Source organism: Xenopus laevis, chromosome 5S (assembly GCF_017654675.1).
Source record: "Xenopus laevis strain J_2021 chromosome 5S, Xenopus_laevis_v10.1, whole genome shotgun sequence".
Lineage (NCBI taxonomy): Eukaryota > Metazoa > Chordata > Amphibia > Anura > Pipidae > Xenopus > Xenopus laevis.
Window position 1 is genome coordinate 75004338 of NC_054380.1, and position 23387 is coordinate 75027724.

The 23387-nt window shown below is 37.3% G+C and overlaps 1 protein-coding gene across 1 annotated transcript in view; it reads right to left on the reverse strand.

The window, feature by feature from the left end:
* Positions 1 to 7027: 7027 nt before the first annotated feature.
* The window catches only part of cyb5r4.S (cytochrome b5 reductase 4 S homeolog), a 62775-nt gene continuing 46415 nt past the window's right edge, over positions 7028 to 23387 (reverse strand). The window contains exons 12-16 of the mRNA XM_018265460.2: positions 22135 to 22287; positions 17527 to 17677; positions 11506 to 11592; positions 8417 to 8581; positions 7028 to 7884 (exon numbers count right to left, since the gene is read on the reverse strand). Of these exons, the coding sequence (XP_018120949.1) occupies positions 7833 to 7884; positions 8417 to 8581; positions 11506 to 11592; positions 17527 to 17677; positions 22135 to 22287 (608 nt within the window). The 3' untranslated portion in view covers positions 7028 to 7832. The remainder of the gene's footprint in view (positions 7885 to 8416; positions 8582 to 11505; positions 11593 to 17526; positions 17678 to 22134; positions 22288 to 23387) is intronic.

Below are 23387 nucleotides of genomic sequence, written 5' to 3' on the forward strand. Positions count from 1 at the left end.
GTGCGCCACATAGTTTGGTATATCTATGCATATTGGGCATCAAAGTGTTCAGTAGACCCCTGGCGTTCATATTTAGGATGTTTTATGCTGATAAGTTACGAAATGTGGGGCATATAATGGGGTAAAATTCAAGCTTTGTGACAATTTTCAGAAATTTGATAAAAACCGTTATGTTCAGCATTGCTTTGCAGTTTGGCAGTTTGCAGTAGAAACACTTATTTACCCATATTGGATTCGTCCGAATGTGTACTTTCTGAAAATATATGGTTTTCTGGGGTCTCTGTACTGTTAGGTGGTCTAATGTCGCATAATACACACACCGGGTGGTTATATTGCAGCAGCCAGTGCGTCAGCGGTGAAAATGTCTATACATGTTGTCATTTGGGGGTCTCTGTGCGCCACATAGTTTGGTATATCTATGCACATTGGGCATCAAACTGTTTAGTAGACCCCTATGTTTATTTTTAGGATGCTTTATGCTGGTAATGATACATGGACAATACGATGCTGTAAAGTTGAAGCTTTGAGGCAATTTCCAGATATTTCACCAAAACCGCCAAATTTGGCAAAGCCTTGCGACTCAGTAGTTTGGAGCAGAAAGGCATGGGTACCCATTTTAGATTCTGTAGAATATGTACTTTCCAAAAATATATGGGGTTGGGGGGTAAACATATATTTCTGTGTTTTTACCCCACAAAAATGCAGTCAATGTGTTGATTTTTCATTAGCTGAAGTTACCCACGGGACTGTTTGTATGCGCTAACTTCATTTTGGGGCCTCTAAATGCCAGATACTTTGGTAAACTTATGAACAATGGCCACCAAAATGTTCAGAGGAACCCTGGCAATCATATTTAGGGTGCTTTTTCTTAGTACGTAATGACACATGGGTGATATGGTGCTGGGAAGTTGAAGCTTTGAGGCAATTTTCAGATAATTCACCAAAACCGACAATTGTGGGAAAGCCTTGCGACTCAGTAGTTTGGAGCAGAAAAGCATGGGTACCCATTTTAGATTCTGTAGAATGTGTACTTTCCAAAAATATATGGGTTTTGGGGGGTAAACGTATATTTCTGTGTTTTTACCCCACAAAAATGCAGTCAATGTGTTGATTTTTCATTAGCTGAAGTTACCCACGGGACTGTTTGTATGCGCTAACTTCATTTTGGGGCCTCTAAATGCCAGATACTTTGGTAAACTTATGAACAATGGCCACCAAAATGTTCAGAGGAACCCTGGCAATAATATTTAGGGTGCTTTTTCTTAGTACGTAATGACACATGGGTGATATGGTGCTGGGAAGTTGAAGCTTTGAGGCAATTTTCAGATATTTCACCAAAACCGAAAACTTTGGGAAAGCCTTGCGACTCAGTAGTTTGGAGCAATAAGGCATGGGTACCATTTTTAGATTCTGTAGTATACTACTTTCCAAAAATGTATGGGTTTGGGGGGTAATCAATATATTTCTGTGTTTTAGCCACTCATAAGCAGTCAATGTGTTGCTCATTTAATTCATTAGCTGATAGTATCTCTAGTTCTCCCACCAGGACTATGGTTGAATAAACAAATTCATTTCACTGAACGCTGCACTTTAAATGCATTTTCTTTTCGGTAGACACCCAATATTGATACATATTACCGTAAATGGCCCCTCACCAACCACTGTTGGGCTGAGGTATAGTTAGAGACACCCCTTTGGGCCATATTTTAGGGCAGTATGCCTTTTTCTTGTGGGGTCACAACGATACATGGGTGATATGGTGCTGAGAAGTTGAAGCTTTGAGGCAATTTTCAGATATTTCACCAAAAACCGACAAATGTGGGAAGCCTTGCGACTCAGTAGTTTGGAAGCAGAAAGGCATGGGTACCCATTTTAAGATTCGGTAGAATGTGTACTTTCCAAAAATATATGGGTTTGGGGGGTAAACATATATTTCTGTGGTTTTTACCCCACAAAAATGCAGTCAATGTGTTGATTTTTCATTAGCTTAAGTTACCCACGGGACTGTTTGTATGCGCTAACTTCATTTTGGGGCCTCTAAATGCCAGATACTTTGGTAAACTTATGAACAATGGCCACCGAAATGTTTCAGAGGAACCCTGGCAATAATATTTAGGGTGCTTTTTCTTAGTACGTAATGACACATGGGTGATATGGTGCTGGGAAGTTGAAGCTTTGAGGCAATTTTCAGATATTTCACCAAAAACCGACAACTTTGGGAAAGCCTTGCGACTCAGTAGTTTGGAGCAGAAAGGCATGGGTACCCATTTTAGATTCAGTAGAATGTGTACTTTCCAAAAATATATGGTTTTGGGGGGTAAACATATATTTCTGTGTTTTTACCCCACAAAAATGCAGTCAATGTGTTGATTTTTCATTAGATGAAGTTACCCACAAGACTATTTGTATGCGCTAACTTCATTTTGGGGCCTCTAAATGCCAGATACTTTGGTAAACCTATGAACAATGGCCACCAAACTGTTTGGAGGAACCCTGGCAATCATATTTAGGGTGCTTTTTCTTGGTGCGTAACGATACATGGGTGATATGGTGCTGAGAAGTTGAAGCTTTGAGGCAATTTTCAGATATTTCACCAAAACCGACAATTGTGGGAAAGCCTTGCGACTCAGTAGTTTGGAGCAGAAAGGCATGGGTACCCATTTTAGATTCGGTAGAATGTGTACTTTCCAAAATATATGGGTTTTGGGGGGTAAACATATATTTCTGTGTTTTTACCCCACAAAAATGCAGTCAATGTGTTGATCTTTCATTTGCTGAAGTTACCCATGGGACTGTTTGTATGCGCTAACTTCATTTTGGGGCCTCTAAATGCCAGATACTTTGGTAAACTTATGAACAATGACTACCAAAATGTTCAGAGGAACCCTGGCAATCATATTTAGGGTGCTTTTTCTTAGTACGTAATGATACATGGGCGATATGGTGCTGGGAAGCTGAAGGTTTGAGGCAATTTTCAGATATTTCACCAAAACCGACAATTTTGGGAAAGCCTTGCGACTCAGTAGTTTGGAGCAGAAAGGCATGGGTACCCATTTTAGCTTCAGTAGAATGTGTACTTTCCAAAAATATATGGGTTTTGGGGGGTAAACATATATTTCTGTGTTTTTACCCCACAAAAAATGCAGTCAATGTGTTGATTTCTCAGTAGCTGAAGTAAAGTCCTGAACAATTTGGATGTGCTAACTTCATATTGGTGTCTCTAAATGCCAGATACTTTGGTAAACCTATGCATAATGGGTATCAAACTGTTCAGTGGACCCCTGGCAATCATATTGCAGGTGCTTTTTCTTGGTACCTAATTTGGGATATGCGGAGCAGCAAAATAAAACTTTTGAAATGATTTTTCAGAATTTTGAATTTTTTTATGAAAAACCGCTATGTTCAGACAAGCTTTTATGTTTGGTAGTTGGGAGTAGAGAGACATAGTTACCCATTTTGTAATCGGCAGAATGTGTACTTTTCAAAAATGTATGGTTTTCTGGGGTAAACCTACGGTTTCAGGATTTTTTGCCTTGGAATCTAAAGCATGCCGTTTTCTGCCTTAGTGCTTTCAAAATTCGTTAATATACTGCCGGGAGTTTTTGAGGTACAGAAGTCCTAAATCTCCCTAAAACTATACATATCTGGTATTGGCACGTTCGAGAGACATAAGGCTTTCCAAATCAGTTGGATTTTCCTCTGTAAAATGAAATATTTTTCTGGTATAAATTGATATACGATGAAAAATGGTAATTTTTCTTTTTTTTTTGGTATTTATCAGTATAAATTTTTTTGCACAGGTGGAAATACATGAAAACTCAGGCAGATTTAGAAAGCTCAGTTTCTACCGAAAAAAACAATGTATAGTTTTCCTAGGTAAACTATAGGTTTCCCCTCAGAAAATGCCCCTAAAGTGAGAGAGCACAAAATGTTTCAAAAACGGCTGGCATTTCGCGTAACCAAAATGTGAAATTCTGCTGGCACTTAAAAGGTTAAAAGTCCCATAGGGGCTGGTTAGCTAACACTGGAGATAAATATCAACAGTGAAAGTCACCTACAAGTTAGTAACAAAATCTATTTGATTGCTATGGGAAACAGCACCACAGATATTTATGTCCAATGTGGTACCTATCTATGTATCCAGAAAGTCTGCATGAGGGAGGGGACAGTGGGACTGAGCCTGGGGAAGGGGGGGATGGTTTCATTCTCAAACTCATGAATCTATTTCTCCTTATAATTCTATACTATAATTTCTGTTTCAGACATCCTCATTCCATCTTATACTCCTCTAGCTTATTGGTCAATGTAGGGAGGGCCTCCAGATAGCCTATCAAACATATATCTGGTCAATCTGTAATAAGCAGGTTAGTAAATCCTTTCAGATAAGGACTATATAGCAGCCTTGATGCAGTCCTCTCCTTATGGGTCTATATAGGCCTCATTACCTGATTGATGGCCTAAGGGGTAATGGGGAAAAGTGTACTTGATTTTTACAGATTAAAGGGATTCTAAAGGCAAAAATCAGAAGAAGGCTAATGGGGCTGATTATTGGCCTGCATTTATCCGAAGCCCAAGAATCAGCCCCATGTGACCTTAGCCTATGGGTAAGGTCACACTGGGAGATTCGGGGAGATTTAGTCGTCCCGTTGACTATCGCCTCTTCTTTGGGGCGACTAATCTGTCCAAATAATCCCAGTCTTCTGCCTCCTAGAATGAAAAATCACAAAATGATGTGGGGCGAGTGCAATGCCGCTTTTTTTTTTTCTAGCAGGCGGAAGCAGTCACTAGGATTCTCCTAGTGTGACCTTACCCTAAACCTCCTTACATAATAGAACAGAACAAATACAAAAAAATCCTAGATTTTATTGTGCATTCTATATATCCCACAGGAAGGTTTGTACTCTTCACCAGAGCAATGTAGATGTTAAACAATGGGCTTCCTAGAGCACAGCACAAATATATACAGTATAAGGGGCCAGTAGGTGCAAGCACATTCTATATGGCATTTTAGTGCTTAGCAATAACCATTACATAACTATGTAAAAGCTATAGTATCAATGTTAACTAACATAACACATGCAAGGAGGGAATTATTGTTTTTTTTCTTAATTTTAAAAAAGGTCACAAACTATTTATTCTGGCCATGTTCACTACCTCTGACATAGCGATTCAACAGGCCAATATTAGAGGGGGGGGGCACATGGGTCATAACTGTTGCTTTTGAATCTGAGCTGAATGCCGAGGATCAATTGCAAACTCACTGAACATGGGATTATGTCCATGTCACTGACTAACTCAGAGTTAGAGAGCTGAAAAGCAGGAAGTAGTGTTCTGGCTATTATGTTAGACATTCAGTCACTCCTTATACATTACATTTTTTTATTATAAAAAAAAAAAAAATCTACTTTCAAAGTTGCAGGTAGAAAGGTTGCATCCAAAAGGCAATGTCAAAGGCTCCAACAAGGATTACACAGGATAGCCAGCCTGAATTTTACACTAGGCAATCCTTGCATTCACCATATGGGTTATCGGTAAGATCTTATTGTTCCGTGCACTCTATGCCTTCTCTGACGTTTGTCACGCAGATCGTAGGGTTAGATGGACTGCTGTGCCTTCTGCCCTATTATCAAACTTTTCCTGAAATTGCAGCCAGATAATATTCAAGTTCTGTAAATGTCTTATTTTCAAAACTATGTTGGAAATGGAAGGCTGCTGCGGTAATCATGAAAACTATTATTTTAATCTCCTCCAAACAATATACAGAGAAGATTAAAACCGCTACGTTTACAAAGTATGCAGACAGGACAGAAAACAGATGCAAGCAAAATGGTTAATCACCTATTTACAGTTTTCCTGTGATCATTTTTTTTCTGCATTTTTAATTCCTGCATAGCAATGAAAAAAGGCTAAAATTATCAAATAACACAATTATATAAATTTTTTGTGGTTTCCGCATTTATACTAAGAACTTCTTCAAAAATGAAATTCACTCAACATCTCTAAATGTGTAAAAATAATGACATACAGCAGGAGTGAGTGCCCATACTTTACTATTTGAGGTCAACTTTTAGTGATGTTGTCCCATTATGATATACATCCACAAAAGCATTGTTAGCATTCTGTTTCATGGAAAATATTACTTAAATATTGATTAATGAGAAATGTATTTTGCTATATTTAACAAAAAACTCTCTCTTATGTAACCTAATAAATATCTGAATGAAAAGCATGAAACAGGAGGGTGATTTATACAAGCGGTTTGTTTATGTCTTGAGATCTACTGATCACCAGCTAAAGGTCTACTGGTATATCCCGATCAACCTTTTGGGCACCTTTTCTTGCTTATTTTAAAAACTTACGTTTTCGGAAATTCTTCTTTTTCTTGAACCATGTTATATTTGACTGTCCCTGATTTATTCATCTTAAAGAGCACCTATCATCAATGGACCCTTCTGGGTACTAACACAAATTTAAGGGTGATGGCCTATGGGGATATTTGTCAGCTGCAATAGAAATGCATGATTGTGGGTGACAAATCTCTTAAACATGCTTCGACACCACCAGAAGTTTTCTCTCAAGGTGATTTCAGTTATTGCTGGTGGAGAAGCATTTTCATAAGATTTGCCACCCACAGTTGTGCATTTTTTTTTTTTTGTGGGCACCAAATCTCCTTGTCAGCCATGGCCTAATGGAGAAGGAAAATGACTGATGTCCCAGGCTGGTGCACAACAGAGCTTCTTCTTCTACCTTCAGTCTAACTTTAATTCTTTCATTCTTTAATGACACAAGCGCAGTAGATTAAAAAGGCAGCTTTTTGCTTAAAATGTGGCTTTTTATGTTCTTGAAAAGAAGACATGCAAGAGGATTGGTCCCTTCTTCTACAGAAGTACCCTGAACTATGTAGTTTTCGTGTCCAGGAGCACCAGCCCAGGGGGACCAGGCAAGTGATTATAATCACTGGGGGTGCCTTACATTTTCATTTCTAACAGAGTAACAATTAAAAAGGCAAAGACTTTAAAAGACGAGATGTGCAAGATACTTTTATTGCATTTGAGGCTTCATACAAAAAAACAAACCAGTGCTCATGAGATGAAGCAGGTTTTCAGAAAATACAGTAAATTGAATCTGTGTCTCAAATATACACTACTTGGCTAAAATTATGTTCTCATCTGCAAACTCATATCACTGTAAAAACTAACGGTATTAATATGAAATTGGCCCTGCCTTTGCTGCTGTATCAGTCGTACTCTTAGGTTTGGTGGGATTTGCTTCCAATCAGCCACTACTAGAGTATTAATTGGCTTCCCATTCAGAATTTCAATTCCTCCTCCAGTAGTTCAGTTAGGTTAAGGTAAAAACTTTGAGCAGGCCAATTCCCCCAAGACCTCAGCAAACCCACAATTAGGACCATACACTGTGCATGGAGTTATTAACTGTAGCTTAGCCAATCCATATAATTATAAGGGGTGTCCACATACTTTGACCAAATAGTGTACCTTCAAATATTAATTATGAAATAAGTTAACAGGAAATAAAATCGATTTCTAACAAGGAAAAGATGAATTCATTATCATATTTGCTTCTGTAAGACAGGTACCAAAATTATCATGTTTGTTTCTGTAAGACAGGTACCAAAAACAGTAATAGGAAGCATAGATGGTCTGACAAAAATTGCCTATAAAAATAAAGTATTTTTCTGCAAGTTATTTTACAGTAGAAAGCTGGGCAATATTGTTTATACCAAACAATGGAGTAGCACCATCAGTGCATAGACAATTCCAGTTCGATTGGCGAGTTGGTCATATTAAATTGTGTTGGTTAGTGGAGAACATTTACTCTCTGAAAACAAACACTTCTTTGGAAAATCCAAGGTCCTGTAGAAACCTGTAAGAGTAATGATTGTAAGATTGCAAACTGTTTGATAAATAAATAAAACATAGTCTTACTTAAGAGATTTCTACATGAGCTTAACTGGAGGGAATAAAAAACAACTCTCTTCAGTATGAACTTGTACAGTTTACACACAGAGCTCAGTTCTGCAATGGCTCAAGTTCTATTTGTACTCTCAGGAATGAATAGGAGATAAAGGCAAGAATAGCTTGTCATTTGTTCTAAGTCCATGCAGATGGCAAGGCCAGACATACCCAGAATAATGCAGACTAAAGTTGCATCTCTGAAAAGGGCATCATTTGTTGATTTTATACTGTCAATACTTTAAATCAGTCTTTAGTCATAACCACTAAAATCACTGTCCTGACACGCATTGATTCACATTTTATTTAAGGAAACATATTGTGCCGTAAATGGAACAATTACAAACAAAGGCTTATTTTTTTCCTATTCAAATGCTGCACCGAATTGTTATGCTTGAATAAAATGTGTTCATTATGTATATATGTGGCTTTGAACAGATTACCTTATTCCTTGGTCGACAAATGCATTTGGCCCACAAATGCAAATGATACGTTTTGATCCTTCTTCAGTCCTTAATATGGATTCAGCAAGTAGGGAAAATGATATTTGTCCCTTGTGTCCAGTCCATTTAACACTTGGCTCTGATAGAATAAACTGAGCCTCAAACCTAAATTAATGATGAAATGAAGGCAAATTTAATCATAAATGTATGTTGTTTAAAACAAAACTGGACTTAATGTTATATATATATATATATATATATATATATATAAAAATCAACAATCACATCATATACAGGTCACAGACATAATATACAGCAAAGCTTTATATTAAATGCTGTAGCAGATCAAGGCAAAAAATACACACAGAGAGGGCTTGCAAGAACAATCCTTTACTTACTGGGCTCACACTACCCATCAAATAAATTCAATTTATTTTAACAATTTTTTTTTTAAAGGTTATTGATATTTAATAACATACATTTAGCCAAGACCATTACAGTTCAGGAAGTATAGTAGGTGGAAGCAATCAGTAAGCTATGCATCAGCAACGAATAGACATTATTTTATTACAGTATGGAACCAATAACAAAACTCAGGTATAATTTAATTTAGATGCACCTCACACCATGAGATCCAGATTTTTTCGTATTTGGTCTGCGCCCCTCTAGCTTCATAGGTCAATTTTATTAGGGGGGATAGCCTTGTGAACCAATTGTTTCTATGTCTTTAAGGAGAAGGAAAGCTACAGAGGCATTTTATTGCCAATAGATTAGCTGCAATAGTGGAAGCTTGAATGCTATATTTATTCTGTAGAATACTTTACCATACCTGAGTAAAAAGCTCTAGAAGCTCTCTGTTTCTTTAGGATAGCAGCTGCAGTATTAGCTTGGTGTGACATCACTTCCTGCCTGAGTCTCTCTCTCTGCTCACTCATAGCTCTGGGCTCAGATTACAGCAGAGAAGAGGAGCAAACTGAGCATGCTCATGCCCGGGGCAAGGAAGTTTAAGCTGAAGGCAGGAAGTCAATAGAAGGAAAGAAATGCTGTGTTTCTTTTGACAGACAACGCAAAGCAGCATTGCTTTGAGGGTTTACTGGTATATTTAGGTGGACCTTTCTGATAATGCTTCCTTAGTTTAAATCTTTCCTTCTTCTTTAACTGTTGGTGGTCGGGCCCCATCCAGTGCTCTCTGCCCCTTGCAAAGTATTTTTTTATTCAGTGAGAGGTAGTGAGAGGTAGGGGCTATAAAACTGACCCCTTATGAATTACTGTGCCATTTAGTTTTGGGGTGACTGCACCAATTATAACTCCTGTGAGTTACTGTAGATCCCTGTGGTATTATAATGCTGTGGGTCAATATGCGAATTAAAGGAGAAACACACCTAAAAAAAATTAATATAGCTAGCAAAGTCTTTCCTTGCATAGAATAGTAATGAGCGGTATCTATTTTTAGCATTCTTGGACATTACAATTTAATCTAGCACACCCAGGAGGCATATAAGAGGAGAGACAATTGTTGGGAAGTCAAAATGCTCAGTTAGTACCCTGAGAATTTTGATCCGATACCTTGTTGTTGTGCCTGGAATGCGTGCCGGAGATGGAAATACCTATAGAAGTGTGGATTATCTTCCTGGCATTTGAGAGATTGTTGTTCGTATGTAAGGAAGGTGGAGTCTATAAGGAGATCTCCAAGATATTTCAGGCTGTGGGTTGGCCAATATATGATGTCTTGGAGCTGTCTGAAGTGTGGAAGGTATGAGTTAACCCATAAGAGAAGCCTAGGTGATAGTAGTGGGGGAGTTATTTTATGTAGTTTATGTGGTCATGCCCCGATTGTTTGTGGGACTGTGAGAGTGGATGGAAGATTAGGTAGGTCCTTTATGTGTTTCCTTCCAGGAATCCCAAAAGTAGGGCCTGGAGAGCCATATTAGAATTGTATGGATCTGGAAGGAAACACCAGTGGAGATAGTACACTTGAGATGCACTTTAGTAGCTTTGGAGATCAGGGAGTGCCAGTCCCCCTGCTTCATAGGGCGCAACCAGTTTATTCAGGGATACTCTGGGTCTCTTGCCATTCCAAGGAAGGGAGAGAGGATTTTTTTAATTTCCCTAAATGTTCTTGCTGTAAGGTACACTGGAGCATTGTGCATAACAAGAATTTTGGAAGATATATCATTTTAAAGATGTTTATACGACCCCATAGTGTCAGAGGTAACTTGGCCCAATTAGAGTGGTCTGTTGCTAGTGAGCAGATGATGGGTGCAAGGTTAAGGTTTACATATTGATCCGGGTCAGGGTGTATCGTAATACCCACATATTTAAAAGATGGTACTCATTTAAGCGGGGTGGTAGGTGGTAGTGGTATTTTAACTAATTTACCTCCTCATTAACTTTACTAATGCCACATGCAAATGCAATAAGCACATATTCATAACTTTAGGTGAAAGCCTCATGCTCCCATCTTTTGTTATGTTAAAGAAACAGTAACATCAAAAAATGTAAAAGTTTTAAAGCAATGGCAATATAATGTAGTGTTGCCATGTGTTGGTAAAACTGGTGTGTTTGCTTCAGAAACTCTGCTATAGTTAATTTAGACAAACTGCTGTGTAGCCATTGGGGCAGCCATTCAAGCACAGGATACACGGAAGATAACCGATACGTTCTGAAGAATTACATTGTATACTACAGAGCGCATCTGTTATCTGCTGTGTATCCTGTGCTTTTTCTCCTTTTTCAGCTTTGAATGGCTGCTCCATGGCTACACAGCAGCTTGTTTATATAAACAATAGTAGAGTTTCTGAAGCAAACACCCTAATTTTACTAGTGCAGAACAACGGTACATTATATTTTCATTACTTTAAAACACGTTCATTTTTTGATGTTACTGTTCCTTTAAGCAAAACAAGTTATGTTGGCTATGTATACTTTTGTTTACAAAATGGCCCAGCTTTCTCATTTGATGACTGTGCCAATCAAACCGGGAAGCCTAGAGTCTGCTGCAGATAACAGCTGACTTCTAAGAACACATCCCAATTTTGAGTTCAGTAGAACCGCTCATATGCTTTCGGCCATCTCTTGAAATTGCTTACCTTTTGTCTGCTAAACTCAGTTCTTCCACTTGTTCTTTCCATAAAATATCTTCTTCTTGTTTGTTAAAGAAAATCAACTTTGCTTTTCTGAAAATAGGAAAAAATTAAATCAAAAGGACTAGTAAATGAAGTTTAGAAAAGCAATGTTAGCTGATCCAATATGATGACGCACTATGCCACGACTCCACACAATGAATTTGTGATTGCATCTAGTATTCAGTTTTGCTAAACCCCCAGAGAAACAATATCCAAGGGTTCCTTTTGAGTCTACTGAAAAGACTAGTAAATCTTCAATCATTCCTTTTTTGTACTTTAATTAAATTTTAATCTCGAAATTGTATTTAATTTTTTTTCTCATGTCTTATTTCCTCCCAAGGTTTTTTTCCTACTACTCGTTTCACTCAACCATGTTTTAACAATTTTATAAACTACATTTCAGCTAGCAGGTGAAGAGGTACAGAGAGCTTATGTCAACCACAATAGCTGAAACCTTTATCATTCAGGGTTATACATGAGCAAATTATGATTATATAGCTATGAGGACAATCAGTCACATCAAGTGATGCCTGGAAACATCCAACATAAAAGAAAGAATGTGCTAAAAAGTATATAATAAATATCTCTAAGCTAAACCTTGTAGTTGTGAAGTTGTTTTTCAGTGCCTGTTACAGAAAAACTGAGGAGAGGTCGGGATAGCAAGGCGTTTGCAATTTACCAAATGTATCCACTGAATACATTGACTTCCAGGTGGTGGCTAAACATATAAATGGTTATCAAGGTTTGACCTGTCCCTTATTAAGTTTAATAGCAGACATTAAATGATCTAGTGAAATAGGTAAAACAAGGGCCTGGGCTATAGATTCCTTGGCTTTAGACCAAAATTTGTCAATACAGAGACATGACTAAACCATTCGAAATAACTTAGCAAGACAATGATTATACCGGAGACATTCATTCATTGAATTCTAGGTCCCGTGTGCAGTTTTAACGTGATTTTCCTTTCTTGCCCAGATTTAACATATTCCCCTTCAGTCATCTCTGATGGATTGTCATCTGGCTTTATAGAGGTGTTAACCCTAATGCTAATGTTTATACAGTTGTGTTCAGAATAATAGCAGTCAGACATCACTAACCGTATGACAGTTTTTGGTAGAAATGATATTTCTACATGGCAAATATTTTACTAGTAGGTGTAGTAGAATAATAGAAAACCAACAGTCATGACATACATTCATGCTGTTGATTCTGTGCGACTGAATCATTAATTCAGGCTTGTTCAAAATAATAATAGCTTGTTTCAAATAATAGCAGTGTGGAGTTCAATTAGTGAGGCCATTCATTTTGTGAAAAAATAGTTGTCAATTATGGCCTTTATTTAAGGAAGGAAGGCAGCAAATGCTGTACATGCTGGTTATAGTACGTTTCTCTCTTGAGTAAAATTGGTCGTTCCAGACATTGTTCAGAAGAACAGTGTACTCTGATTAAAATGTTGATTGGAGAGGGAAAAAAATCTGAAATGCTTTAAAGGAGAAGGAAAGGCAAAAATAATCACCTACTGGTATCTCTCTGTAATGTACTTCCCAAGTCCTCCTAAATCACTATAGTTTCAACTCACATATGCCAATCCAATCGCATAGAATCACAGTCCTTGTTCGGCTCGCATTTTCAGGCACGCAGGCGCCATCTTTGTAAATTTGGGAATGCTTCCTTTTCCTCTTTCCCCTTATTGCGCATGTGCGAAGAATAAGAAAACCCAGGAGCACCTGTGTATAAAGTGAGCTTTTGTATTGTGCCTCACCGTAGCCTGCTTGGATTGATATATATTGTCCCCTCGCTGCGCACCGAAAGCACTTACAGAAGCTTGTTTGCAGTCCCCAGCATACTGCAATAAATTTTGTCCGTGCGTCTCCTTCTAACATGATTGGCTGGGGGGGCGTGTTATTAAGGGTCAATGATGAAGCGCGCATAGCAGAATTTGCATGCGCTTCATCAGCAGAGGGAGAAAGCAGCGCCCTGAAGACATGCGCAAAGAACTGAAATTGTTCTCTATGCGCATCAAGACTGCCTCTGGCAGCAGTTACGAATATGCCTGCAAAATCAGTGACGTCACCCAAGTCACAGACGCCAGTCTGCGCAGAGTGCTGATGCTGCCACATAACAGGCAGACAACTTTCCCGCAATAAGTTATGAGTACTCCAGACTTAGGATAGAAAGGCATTTATGTTTTGCCTTTCCTTCTCATTTAAATTGGCAACCAAAACTAGAAAGACATGGAAGAGAACGAAAAACGACAATTTGAATGGATAGAAGAATAGCCAAAATGGCAAAAGTTCTAAAGGTATAAAGTTACCTGCGATTACTGTTACAATTAGAAGACGGCTATGTGAAGCCAAGCTACTGACAAGAAGCCACCACAAAGTTGAGAAAAAGATGTGTTGCAGAGGTTACAATCTGCCCATTGTAACCTCACATTGACTGGTCTAAAAAAAAAAAAATGACACTACTTTTTGCGGTCTGATGAAAGCAAGATTGTTCTTTTTCAGTCTAGGGGCTGCAGACAGTTTGTCAGATGACCCCCCAAACACTGAATTCAGTGAAGACAGTGAAGCATGGTGGCGCAAGCATCAAGATATGGAGATGTTTCTCATACTATGGTGTTGGGCATATTTATAGTAGTGAATTCACGGATCTGCACACACACACTATTATCTGCAGTCGGGACGTGGCTCCTCTTTTAATTATTATACCACCAGTAAGATCAACGTTTCGTAACCTCCCTTCATCATCCTGATGAATTCAGTACTGTTGCTAAGGGACCTGGCCGGGTTGACGGAGGACCAGCACCACCATTGCAGTGAGGAGGAGTTGCAGGAGAGCGGTAGATATAACATATTACGTTGGGCCTATTTATCACATACCAGAGATCATGGATCGGTTTCAAATACTTGAAAAGGTCATGTTGCCTTATGCAGAAGAAGAAATGCCCTTGAAATGGGTGTTTCAACAAAACAACGACCCCAAACACACCAGTAAATGAGCAACATCTTGGTTCCAGACCAATAAGACTAATGGAGTGGCCAGCCCATTCACTGGACCTTAATCCAATAGAAAACTTCTGGGGTGACATCAAAAATGTTTTTTTGAGGCAAAACCAAGAAGTGCAGAAGTTATCGACGAAATATTAGATCAAAAGCAAAATCTTGAAACATTTTCCAGTTCATACAGTGAATGTTTGAATTTGTAAAGAATAATGTAGACACTGCTATTTTTTGGAATAGCCTAATATTCCCTTTTCTTTACTTTCTGTAAAGGAATAACACAAATTTGATAACATTTTCTTCGTTTTGAGTTGGAATAGAATGTGCAGTGTTCCCAATACATTTGCACGTATGGAAATAAAAGCTATTATAAGGATTTTGAGCTTTACTCACTTTATTAATAAACTGCTATTATTCTGAACACATGTAAACTGTACATGTCCTGCAAGGGCTATATATGTTTTCCGCATTTATTTTATACAGATTTTTCAGATGGCTTTATTGAGAAGTACTTGATCTAAATAGCTTAAATAGTTAATGATGTTTAAGAAGATGAATTTGGTGGTAAAGAATAACATACAATTCATAAAATATGTTTAATTTCCCCAATTATTGTTCAGTGTAATTTCTTTTTCATCAGCTGCCTTCCCAGCAGGTACACTGTATGCCAACCTGTTTAGACATAACTGACAGTATGCGATTGTGCCTAGGATGTGTGTGATTATCTTGTCAGAGCAGAGACAAAGCAATTAAATGTGACAAAAGAATAGATGCTTTAAATGAAACAACTGAATAGTCTGCTCGTAATGAGCTGTACAAATGAGAATCAGCGCAAGTAATAATAGGGGAAAGAATCTTAAAAGAATTCAATGTTGTTACCAATGCATCCAACACATCCTTTTGGACTCCATCCCAAACTAAGTGTATTAACAAGCTAAAAAGTCAGTTAAATTGCAGCCAAAGGATGACAATGTCAGTGTCATTCTGTTCATGGAACTTGGCAGTTGGAATCATGTGGTTTGCGCATATGTTCTTCATCCATTGGCCAGCGTAATGGTCTTGTTGCTAAGAAAAGAACAGGTCGCTCTCCTGGGAATGAGCTTGCCTTGTTTACCGGTTCTTGAAATGGTTTGTTAGTGGTTCAAAGAAAGATAATATCCTTTCAAAATATTCAGGAGCTCTGGAATTTGGTGCACAAAGGTATCTCTTACTGTACAGCAGTAAGGAGCTAAATCAACTCTCCCTCAAGAGGAAACATTTCAGTTACTGCAGCTCACCATTACTGGGGAATTCTCAACAACACTACTCTATACAAAATTGAACTATAAATTGAAGTCAGTGGCATACACGTGAAAACTGGCAAATCCCCATGCTTGATTTGACAATCTACAAAAAGATATATTCCATTTCAGATGTCATAGCCTTATTCTCACAAGTGCCATGGGAACATTTTAATTGTGTATTTTAGAAAAAATATATCCCATATATTAAGGCATATTACTCTGTAGCATGCTACATGAAATAAAACTGTATTAACCCCATAAACCCATCACAGAAGTTCCAAATGCGGATGTGGATAAAGGATGTATTAGAACTGTCAATCAAAATAGGTCTCTGACTCCACAAATAGTAAATGAAACTAGACAGATTGGTGAGAGGGGGTACATCATTTTTAACTGATTATGTTTTCAGTTAGCTAAAGCTTATATTATATAAGTGTGCACTGCTGCTGAATTGAAACCAATCAGCCTCCACATTTAAAGGGCAGGCTGGATGGTATCACTAATGTAGAGAGCATTTTCCTACATGAAAGAGCATATTACCCAATTTTAAAAAAGCGGGACTTTCTGTTTTAATGTTATCCTGGCCTAATGTTATCCTTTATACAATGCTGCTTAAAGGAGAACTAAACCATAAAAGTGATGGCTAAAAATGCCATATTTCATATACTGAACGTATTGCACCAGCCTAAAGTTTCAGCTTCTCAATAGCAGCAATAATCCAGGACTTCAAACTTGTCACAGGGGGTCACCATCTTGGAAAGGTTCTGTGACACTCACATGCTCAGTGGGCTCTGAGCAGCTGTTGAGAAGCTAAGCTTAGGGGTCATTGAAAATGATCAAACAGAAAATGAGGTTGGCCTGTAATATAAGATGATGGTACAAGGCTAATTCTTATGCTAGTTGCACTGGTTTCTATGCTGCCATGTAGTAATTATCTGTATTAAATTACTAATCAGCCTTATATTGTGACATTTCTATTCTATGTGTACTGTATATTGTGAGTCGATCCCTAAGCTCAGTAAGTGACAGCAGCACAGAACATGTGCAGTGAATCAGCAGAAACATGGGGAGATACTGGGGCATCTTTGGAGGCACAGATCTTCACTTCTAAAGGACTGTGGCTTCCATGGGCTGGTAAAGAATCCCAAACCATAATGTACAACATTTCTGTCCTACTTTTTTAGTTAAGCTTAAGTTCTCCTTTAAAGGAACAGTTGAGTGTTAATATAAAAACTGTGTAAATAGATAGGCTGTGCAAAAATGTCCTCTATAAAGGCAGGAGTGAGTAGATGTCTTGTACAACAAAACAAAACAATACTTCCTGCTTTTCAGCTCCCTAACCCTGAGTTAGTCAGCGACTTGAAGGGGGGCCACAATTGATCCTCAGCATTCTGCTCAAATTCAAAAGCAAACAGTTATGACCCATGTGGCCCTCCTTGAGTCACTGATTGGTTACTGCCTGGTAACCAATCAGTGGAAACCAACAGAGCTGCAGCAGGAAGTAGTGTATAGAAAGCAGAGTATAGAAAAATAACCTATTCCCACCTGAAGCAGCATGGACTGTTACAGATTTTTAAAAAGTAAAGGCAAGGGATAAGGAAAAATACATCTAAGAAATATAGAAATCATTTTAAAAATGGTCAGTTTTCTTAATAAAAAACAACAGAATATGCTGAAGAGTAAGAAAGTGTAATACCCACCTAAGACTAGAAACACAAGTTAAAACGTGCTGCAGCAATCTAACAAATGGTGTTATGCCTGTCCCCGCTGCTATAAGAAAGACATCCATCACGTCTTCAACCTGGGAAGTGCTAAATGTGCCCTGGGGATTGCTTATAGATATATAGTCACCTGAAGAAAGGAAGCAGGGGATTCAATTATAATCATACTTGTCAGAAAGACACAGAATACCGTATAGGAAGACACAAATGAGCAAAGGAGATTACAACAAACTGTATAAAATTGAACAAAATTCAACAATGGTCTGTTCCAAACTCTAGTAAAGCAGCTCATACACGGTTTCTCCAAGATAAAAACAATGCATGATAAAGCATGCCAGGTGCAGATAGAACATCTATAAGAAGAGGTTTAACATAAAGGGCTTGTTCACCTTTAAATTAACTTTTTATAGAGAGTAGTGATGGGCGAATTTCTCCCATTTCGCTTCGTCAAAAAATTCCAGAATTTCACGCAAAATGAGCAAAACGGTGGGAAATTTGCTAAACCCATAGTTATTTAACTTTTTATTCAACACCAGGTATTGATATGAATGAGAGGATGGAATATGATTAGGAGAGGGTCTAAAGAGAATGAGGAATATTGAAAAGTAGCAACAACAATACATTTCTACCTTACTGAGCATTTGTTTAGATGCTAAAGTCAGCGAGCATCATTTGAAAGCTGGAAAGAGTCAGCAGTATAACTATACAAAAGAATAAAGCCCAAATGAAAAGTTGCTTAGAATGGACGATTCTATGACATATTTAGGGCCAGGGCACACACTGCTATTTCAGGAGATTAGTCGCCCAGTGACAAATCGCTTCTTCTTCGGGCGAGTAATCTCTCCAAACTACCTTCCTGCCGGCTAGAATGTAAAGCATCAGCAGGATGGCAGTCATATCACTTCGGCTTTTTTCCTTGTGAGGCAACTTCGTAAAACGAAGCGCTCCGAATGCCATTCCGCCATCGATTTAGATTCTAGCTGGCAGGAAGGCAGTTCGGGGAGATTAGTCGCCACGAAGTAGAAGTGATTTATTGCTGAGTGACCCGAAATTGCAGCGCGTGCCCTTACCCTAAAGGTTAAGATAAAGGTGAACTACCCCAACAGCTACAAAGTCGTTTTACATAAAATAGCACAAAACATTCACGGTCTATTAAATATCATGGTCTATTATCTATTGAATCCCCAAAAAGTACATTTGGTAGGGAAAATGCACTGCTAGTAGAATGTGCACAAAACCCTTTTCTCTCTGATAAAGGTTAATTAGGCTTTGCAGGACTTTCTGTTCCAGATATGCCCATGAAGGCTCTCCCTGTGCGTAACATTTAACATCATTGACCATCACATTTACACAGGCTATTGGAGTATTTTGCTAGATTTAAGTGTGATTTTTAAACCAATGCACCTTCACTAAGATTAATGTAGTTCTTTCTCTGTATTTCAGGTATGGCTACATCAGATTCCACTATTTAGTAGACATTGACTAATTAAGTATGACCTAGGGACAGATTTATTTGCTTTCATATTGTGCCTTGATTCAGGTAATTAATGTGGAAAAAAAATCAAGCTTTTTTTCTGCAATTACATTTTTTCCACAAATCATATAATAAAAAATTACTTCATTCTGCTAAAGTCCTTCGCAATACATATCTTTTCTATTACAACAACAGAATGTTAACTTTCTATAAGCCTAGGGGCAAATTCACCAAGGGTCGAATATCGAGGGTTAATTAACCCTCGATATTCGACTGGGAATTAAAATCCTTCGACTTCGAATATCGAAGTATTTTGCGCAAAATACTTAGATCGAACTATTAAATCCTTCGATCGAACTATTAAATCCTTCGAATCGAACGATTCGAAGGATTTTAATCCAACGATCGAAGGATTATCCTTAAACCAAAAAAACTTAGCCAAGCCTATGGGGACCTTCCCCATAGGCTAACATTGGGTTCGGTAGCTTTTAGGTGGCGAACTAGTGGGTCGAAGTTTTTTCTTAAAGAGACAGTACTTAGACTATCGAATAGTCGAACGATTTTAAGTTTGAATCTTTCGATTCGAAGTCGAAGGTCGAAGTAGCCCAAAAAACACTTCGAAATTCAAAGTTTTTTTACTTCGAATCCTTCACTCGAGCTTGGTGAATTGGCCCCCTAGAGTAAAACAGGCAGAATGTCATAAATCTCTGACCATTAAAACAAATGATAATGGTGTCTTTATTTGGGCACTAACTGAAATGTATTGTAAGTTATTTTATAAATAATGATATATGCAAACAGAATAGGTACAATATGTTATAATATCTAAAGCAATTCTGGGTTACTTTGCTTAAGTAATAATAAGTAATGCATTACAGCATATAATTTAGGAATAAAGAACATTAACCCCAGTTAAACTATAAATGTACAATTTGTTAAAATAAAAAAACAAGCTTCTTTTGGTTGCAGTTTGCTCCTACTAGAATATGCACTTTCTTGCCTTTAATGTTAATACTAAATGGAACTCCTCCAACTAGGGTTGCCAAAATTCCAGCTGCACAGATAGGACAGGGTGGCTATGTAAAAGTGATGGATTTGTTTAGTTAAGTGGAAATTTGGTAAGTTGGGCAGGGAGAAAGAGGGGCAGGGGAGAAGAGGCCAATCTGAAAGCAGTGATTGTGGGGTGGTACTATCTAGACTGGTGAAATACTGGCCTAGTGGCAACCCTAACTCCAATGGTCAATCACAGTACCCCTAATGTGATCAGAAGAAACATAGAGGTCACATTACAACCAAAAAGCAACGTTTCTAAACAAACTATACAAGTTTAAAATCAAAACTACATTTAAGGATCACTGTATTTTGTGGGGACATATATTTTCTACATTTAAGGAGTTGCAAATGTACCATAATGAGTGTAAAATCTATATTCTTATTTCATTTCTTTTTTTATGTTATAGGATTTCTAGATGGCTGCAAATTCCATCTAGAATAAGGGAAATGCACGAGGAGAATTATGCAATAAATAATGTATTAATACTTCCTTTACTCTTAGATATACGTGAAGCTATAAAAATCATAATTAATTGAAAAGTTTTGTTACTAGTGTCATGAAGCAAACCTCAAAGTAGAGTGAGCAGAGAAAGAGGCTTGTCAAGATCCAAAATTATACATGACGATAGGAAGTAATTTAGAAAAATGACATCAAAGGCCTAGGAAAATATGTTGGAGATCACAAATAAATAAGCAAAAATAAAGCTATGTGCATAACATAAATAATTTATAAGCTCAAATTATTATAATCAAGGAAGAAGGAAAGTTGCTTAAAGGGGTGGATTCAGATCAGCATTAGTGCAGTTTTGCTTCACCATCACCAGGCGAATTTTTGTTTAGGCAAACGATTGTTACTCTGCAAATTCACTAAAGTGCTAATTTTACAGAACATTACCTCTTTCGCCAATTTCCTTCGCCACCTTAGAGCTGGTGAACTGATAAGATGAAGCTACATCCTCCTCAATCTTATGTCAGTGACATTATATACTGTATGCCGTAGAGTCATGAAAGTTCTAAAAAGATGCTGGTGTTTTTCATATTTTAAAGCGGGATTGTCTTCAAAAGTTCAAAACTAAATTTTTACACCAACATTTGCACCAACATCTCTAATAAAGACATATAGACGACCAATACAGTATGTACCCACCATATTCAAATTGACCTAAGTGTAAGAGTACTAACAAAGTACTCAATAGTGAAAGTTCGCTTTGAAATGCTCTGACAAATTAACGCTAGCGAGTCGCAACTTTGCATTTTAGTGAATTAGCATAGTAATAGCAAATTTGCGCATGACGAAGTGGCGTGGAGTGTTGCGAAGCCTTCACAGGCAACAATTCATCCCTGAGATGACAAAGAGGTTCCAGAGGAACAATTGCAATAAAAGTGTTCCAAAAAATCAAAACTTTTCATCCACGAGAAGTTAGGAAATCCAAGTACGATGTAAATTTAAAATAAATATTTAGACTAGCTTATAAGGAAAAATATTGACATAAGTATATTATTATTATTTCAATACACAATATTGAAATAAGACAGTGCAACATTTGTTATCCCAGGCCACAGAATGGATTTCTCAAAGACACCACTTCAAGGTAAACCCTATCTGGTTGAGCTAATTATCTTTGTTTCACAGGCTGCAATTCTCCCAGTAGTTTTTATACAGGGGAGAGATATCCAACACCAGAAACCATTAAAAAAAATATCAACATAAAACAGGGGATATGCTTATGTACAGTGATCATCCCATATGGTTTGTATATTTGTAGTACAATTGGCCAGATTAGTTGCACTTCCAATGCACTTATATATATATTTTTTACTTACCCTTGAAAACCTACCACAATCCCCTTTGTGTATATTTGTACTTTAACAGAATTATTCTGCAAAAAGAATAGCCCATATAAGGGAAGAATAGAAGTGATGAACTAAGAGTAAAATGTATGAAATGGCTACCATAGGCATTTAACTAATACCAGGTGTATTTGTAGTTACTTACCATAATTACTTTTAATACATTAACCTGGTTAGATTGTTTTCTGTTAGATGAATACCAATCTTACCTACTGTCAAGCTGTCAATGTGTGGGGTAATTATTCCATTCGGATAAATTTTTATCATTAGGTGCAGGCACTGTTTATCACAAAAAGGTAAGTATTGGGCATCCGGCAATAAACAGCTTGTCACTGGTGTATATGGCTTCACTATGTCCACACCTAAACAATAGAACATAGTCACATCAGTTTACAAATATACAGACATATTAATAATGACGTAATAGGAAAAACACATAAGAAAGAGGTGAGTAAATTATCTTTATTGTAGTTGATTTTTTCAGATTTTACTTAATTTTTACATTACATTACTTCAAAGCAAGTATTTTGTAGCATAACCTTTTCAAGAATACTCAAAGTCCAGTAGCTTATTTCTTTTAGATACTGTATATCTATATCTGGAACTCAATCAATGAAGCTAAACACACCTCATTTCTTGTTAATAATAATAATAATAATAAGCATTTGATGTTAGCTAGAGGGAACAAAGTTTCCAAGCCTGCAGAAAACATTTTAAATGTATAAACTCGGTAAACATATTCTCAGGCTAGGGAAATAGGCATTTTAAATGTTTTAATTATAAGAGGGTAATTAGGGGTAGATTTATTAACGGCTGAATTGAAAATTAGAATTCAAATTTTTGAATTTTTTTTTTATCCAAACTGAATTCGAGTTTTTTTAAAAAATTCTAATTTGATTTTCGAGATTTAAGAATTCCAATTTGATTATTCGCCACCTAAAACCTACCGAATTGCCATTTAGGTCAATAGGAGAGGTCCAGGGATCAATTTTTTGCAGCCTTCCTGACATTCAAGTTTTTTTTGAAGAATTTTTTTCAACCTCACATTTGATTCGAGTTTTTCGGTCATTTCAATTATTTCGAGTTTTAAAAATTTGATTTTAATAATAAATTTCAGCCAGTTGAAATTCAAAATCATTAGATTAAAAAAAAAAAAACAACAAAAAAAAACTCATATGAATTCGAAATGCAACCCTTGATAAATGTAAAAAAGGGGGGGTTGTGGGTGCACTCCTAAGGCTGAATTATAATATTTTTAAGTACAATGGAAGTGCTACTGACCTGGCCAGTTAATCAAAGCACATTCACTAAGTAATTCAATAAATATGCAAGTGCATGTATTTAAAAAAAAAACAGGGAGTTTTTGTTAAGTTAAAGTTATGATCATAAAATTGATAAGCCACCATACCACGTCAAGGTAACCCCCCACATGGTGGTCCCTAACTTGTTTACCTCTGGTCAT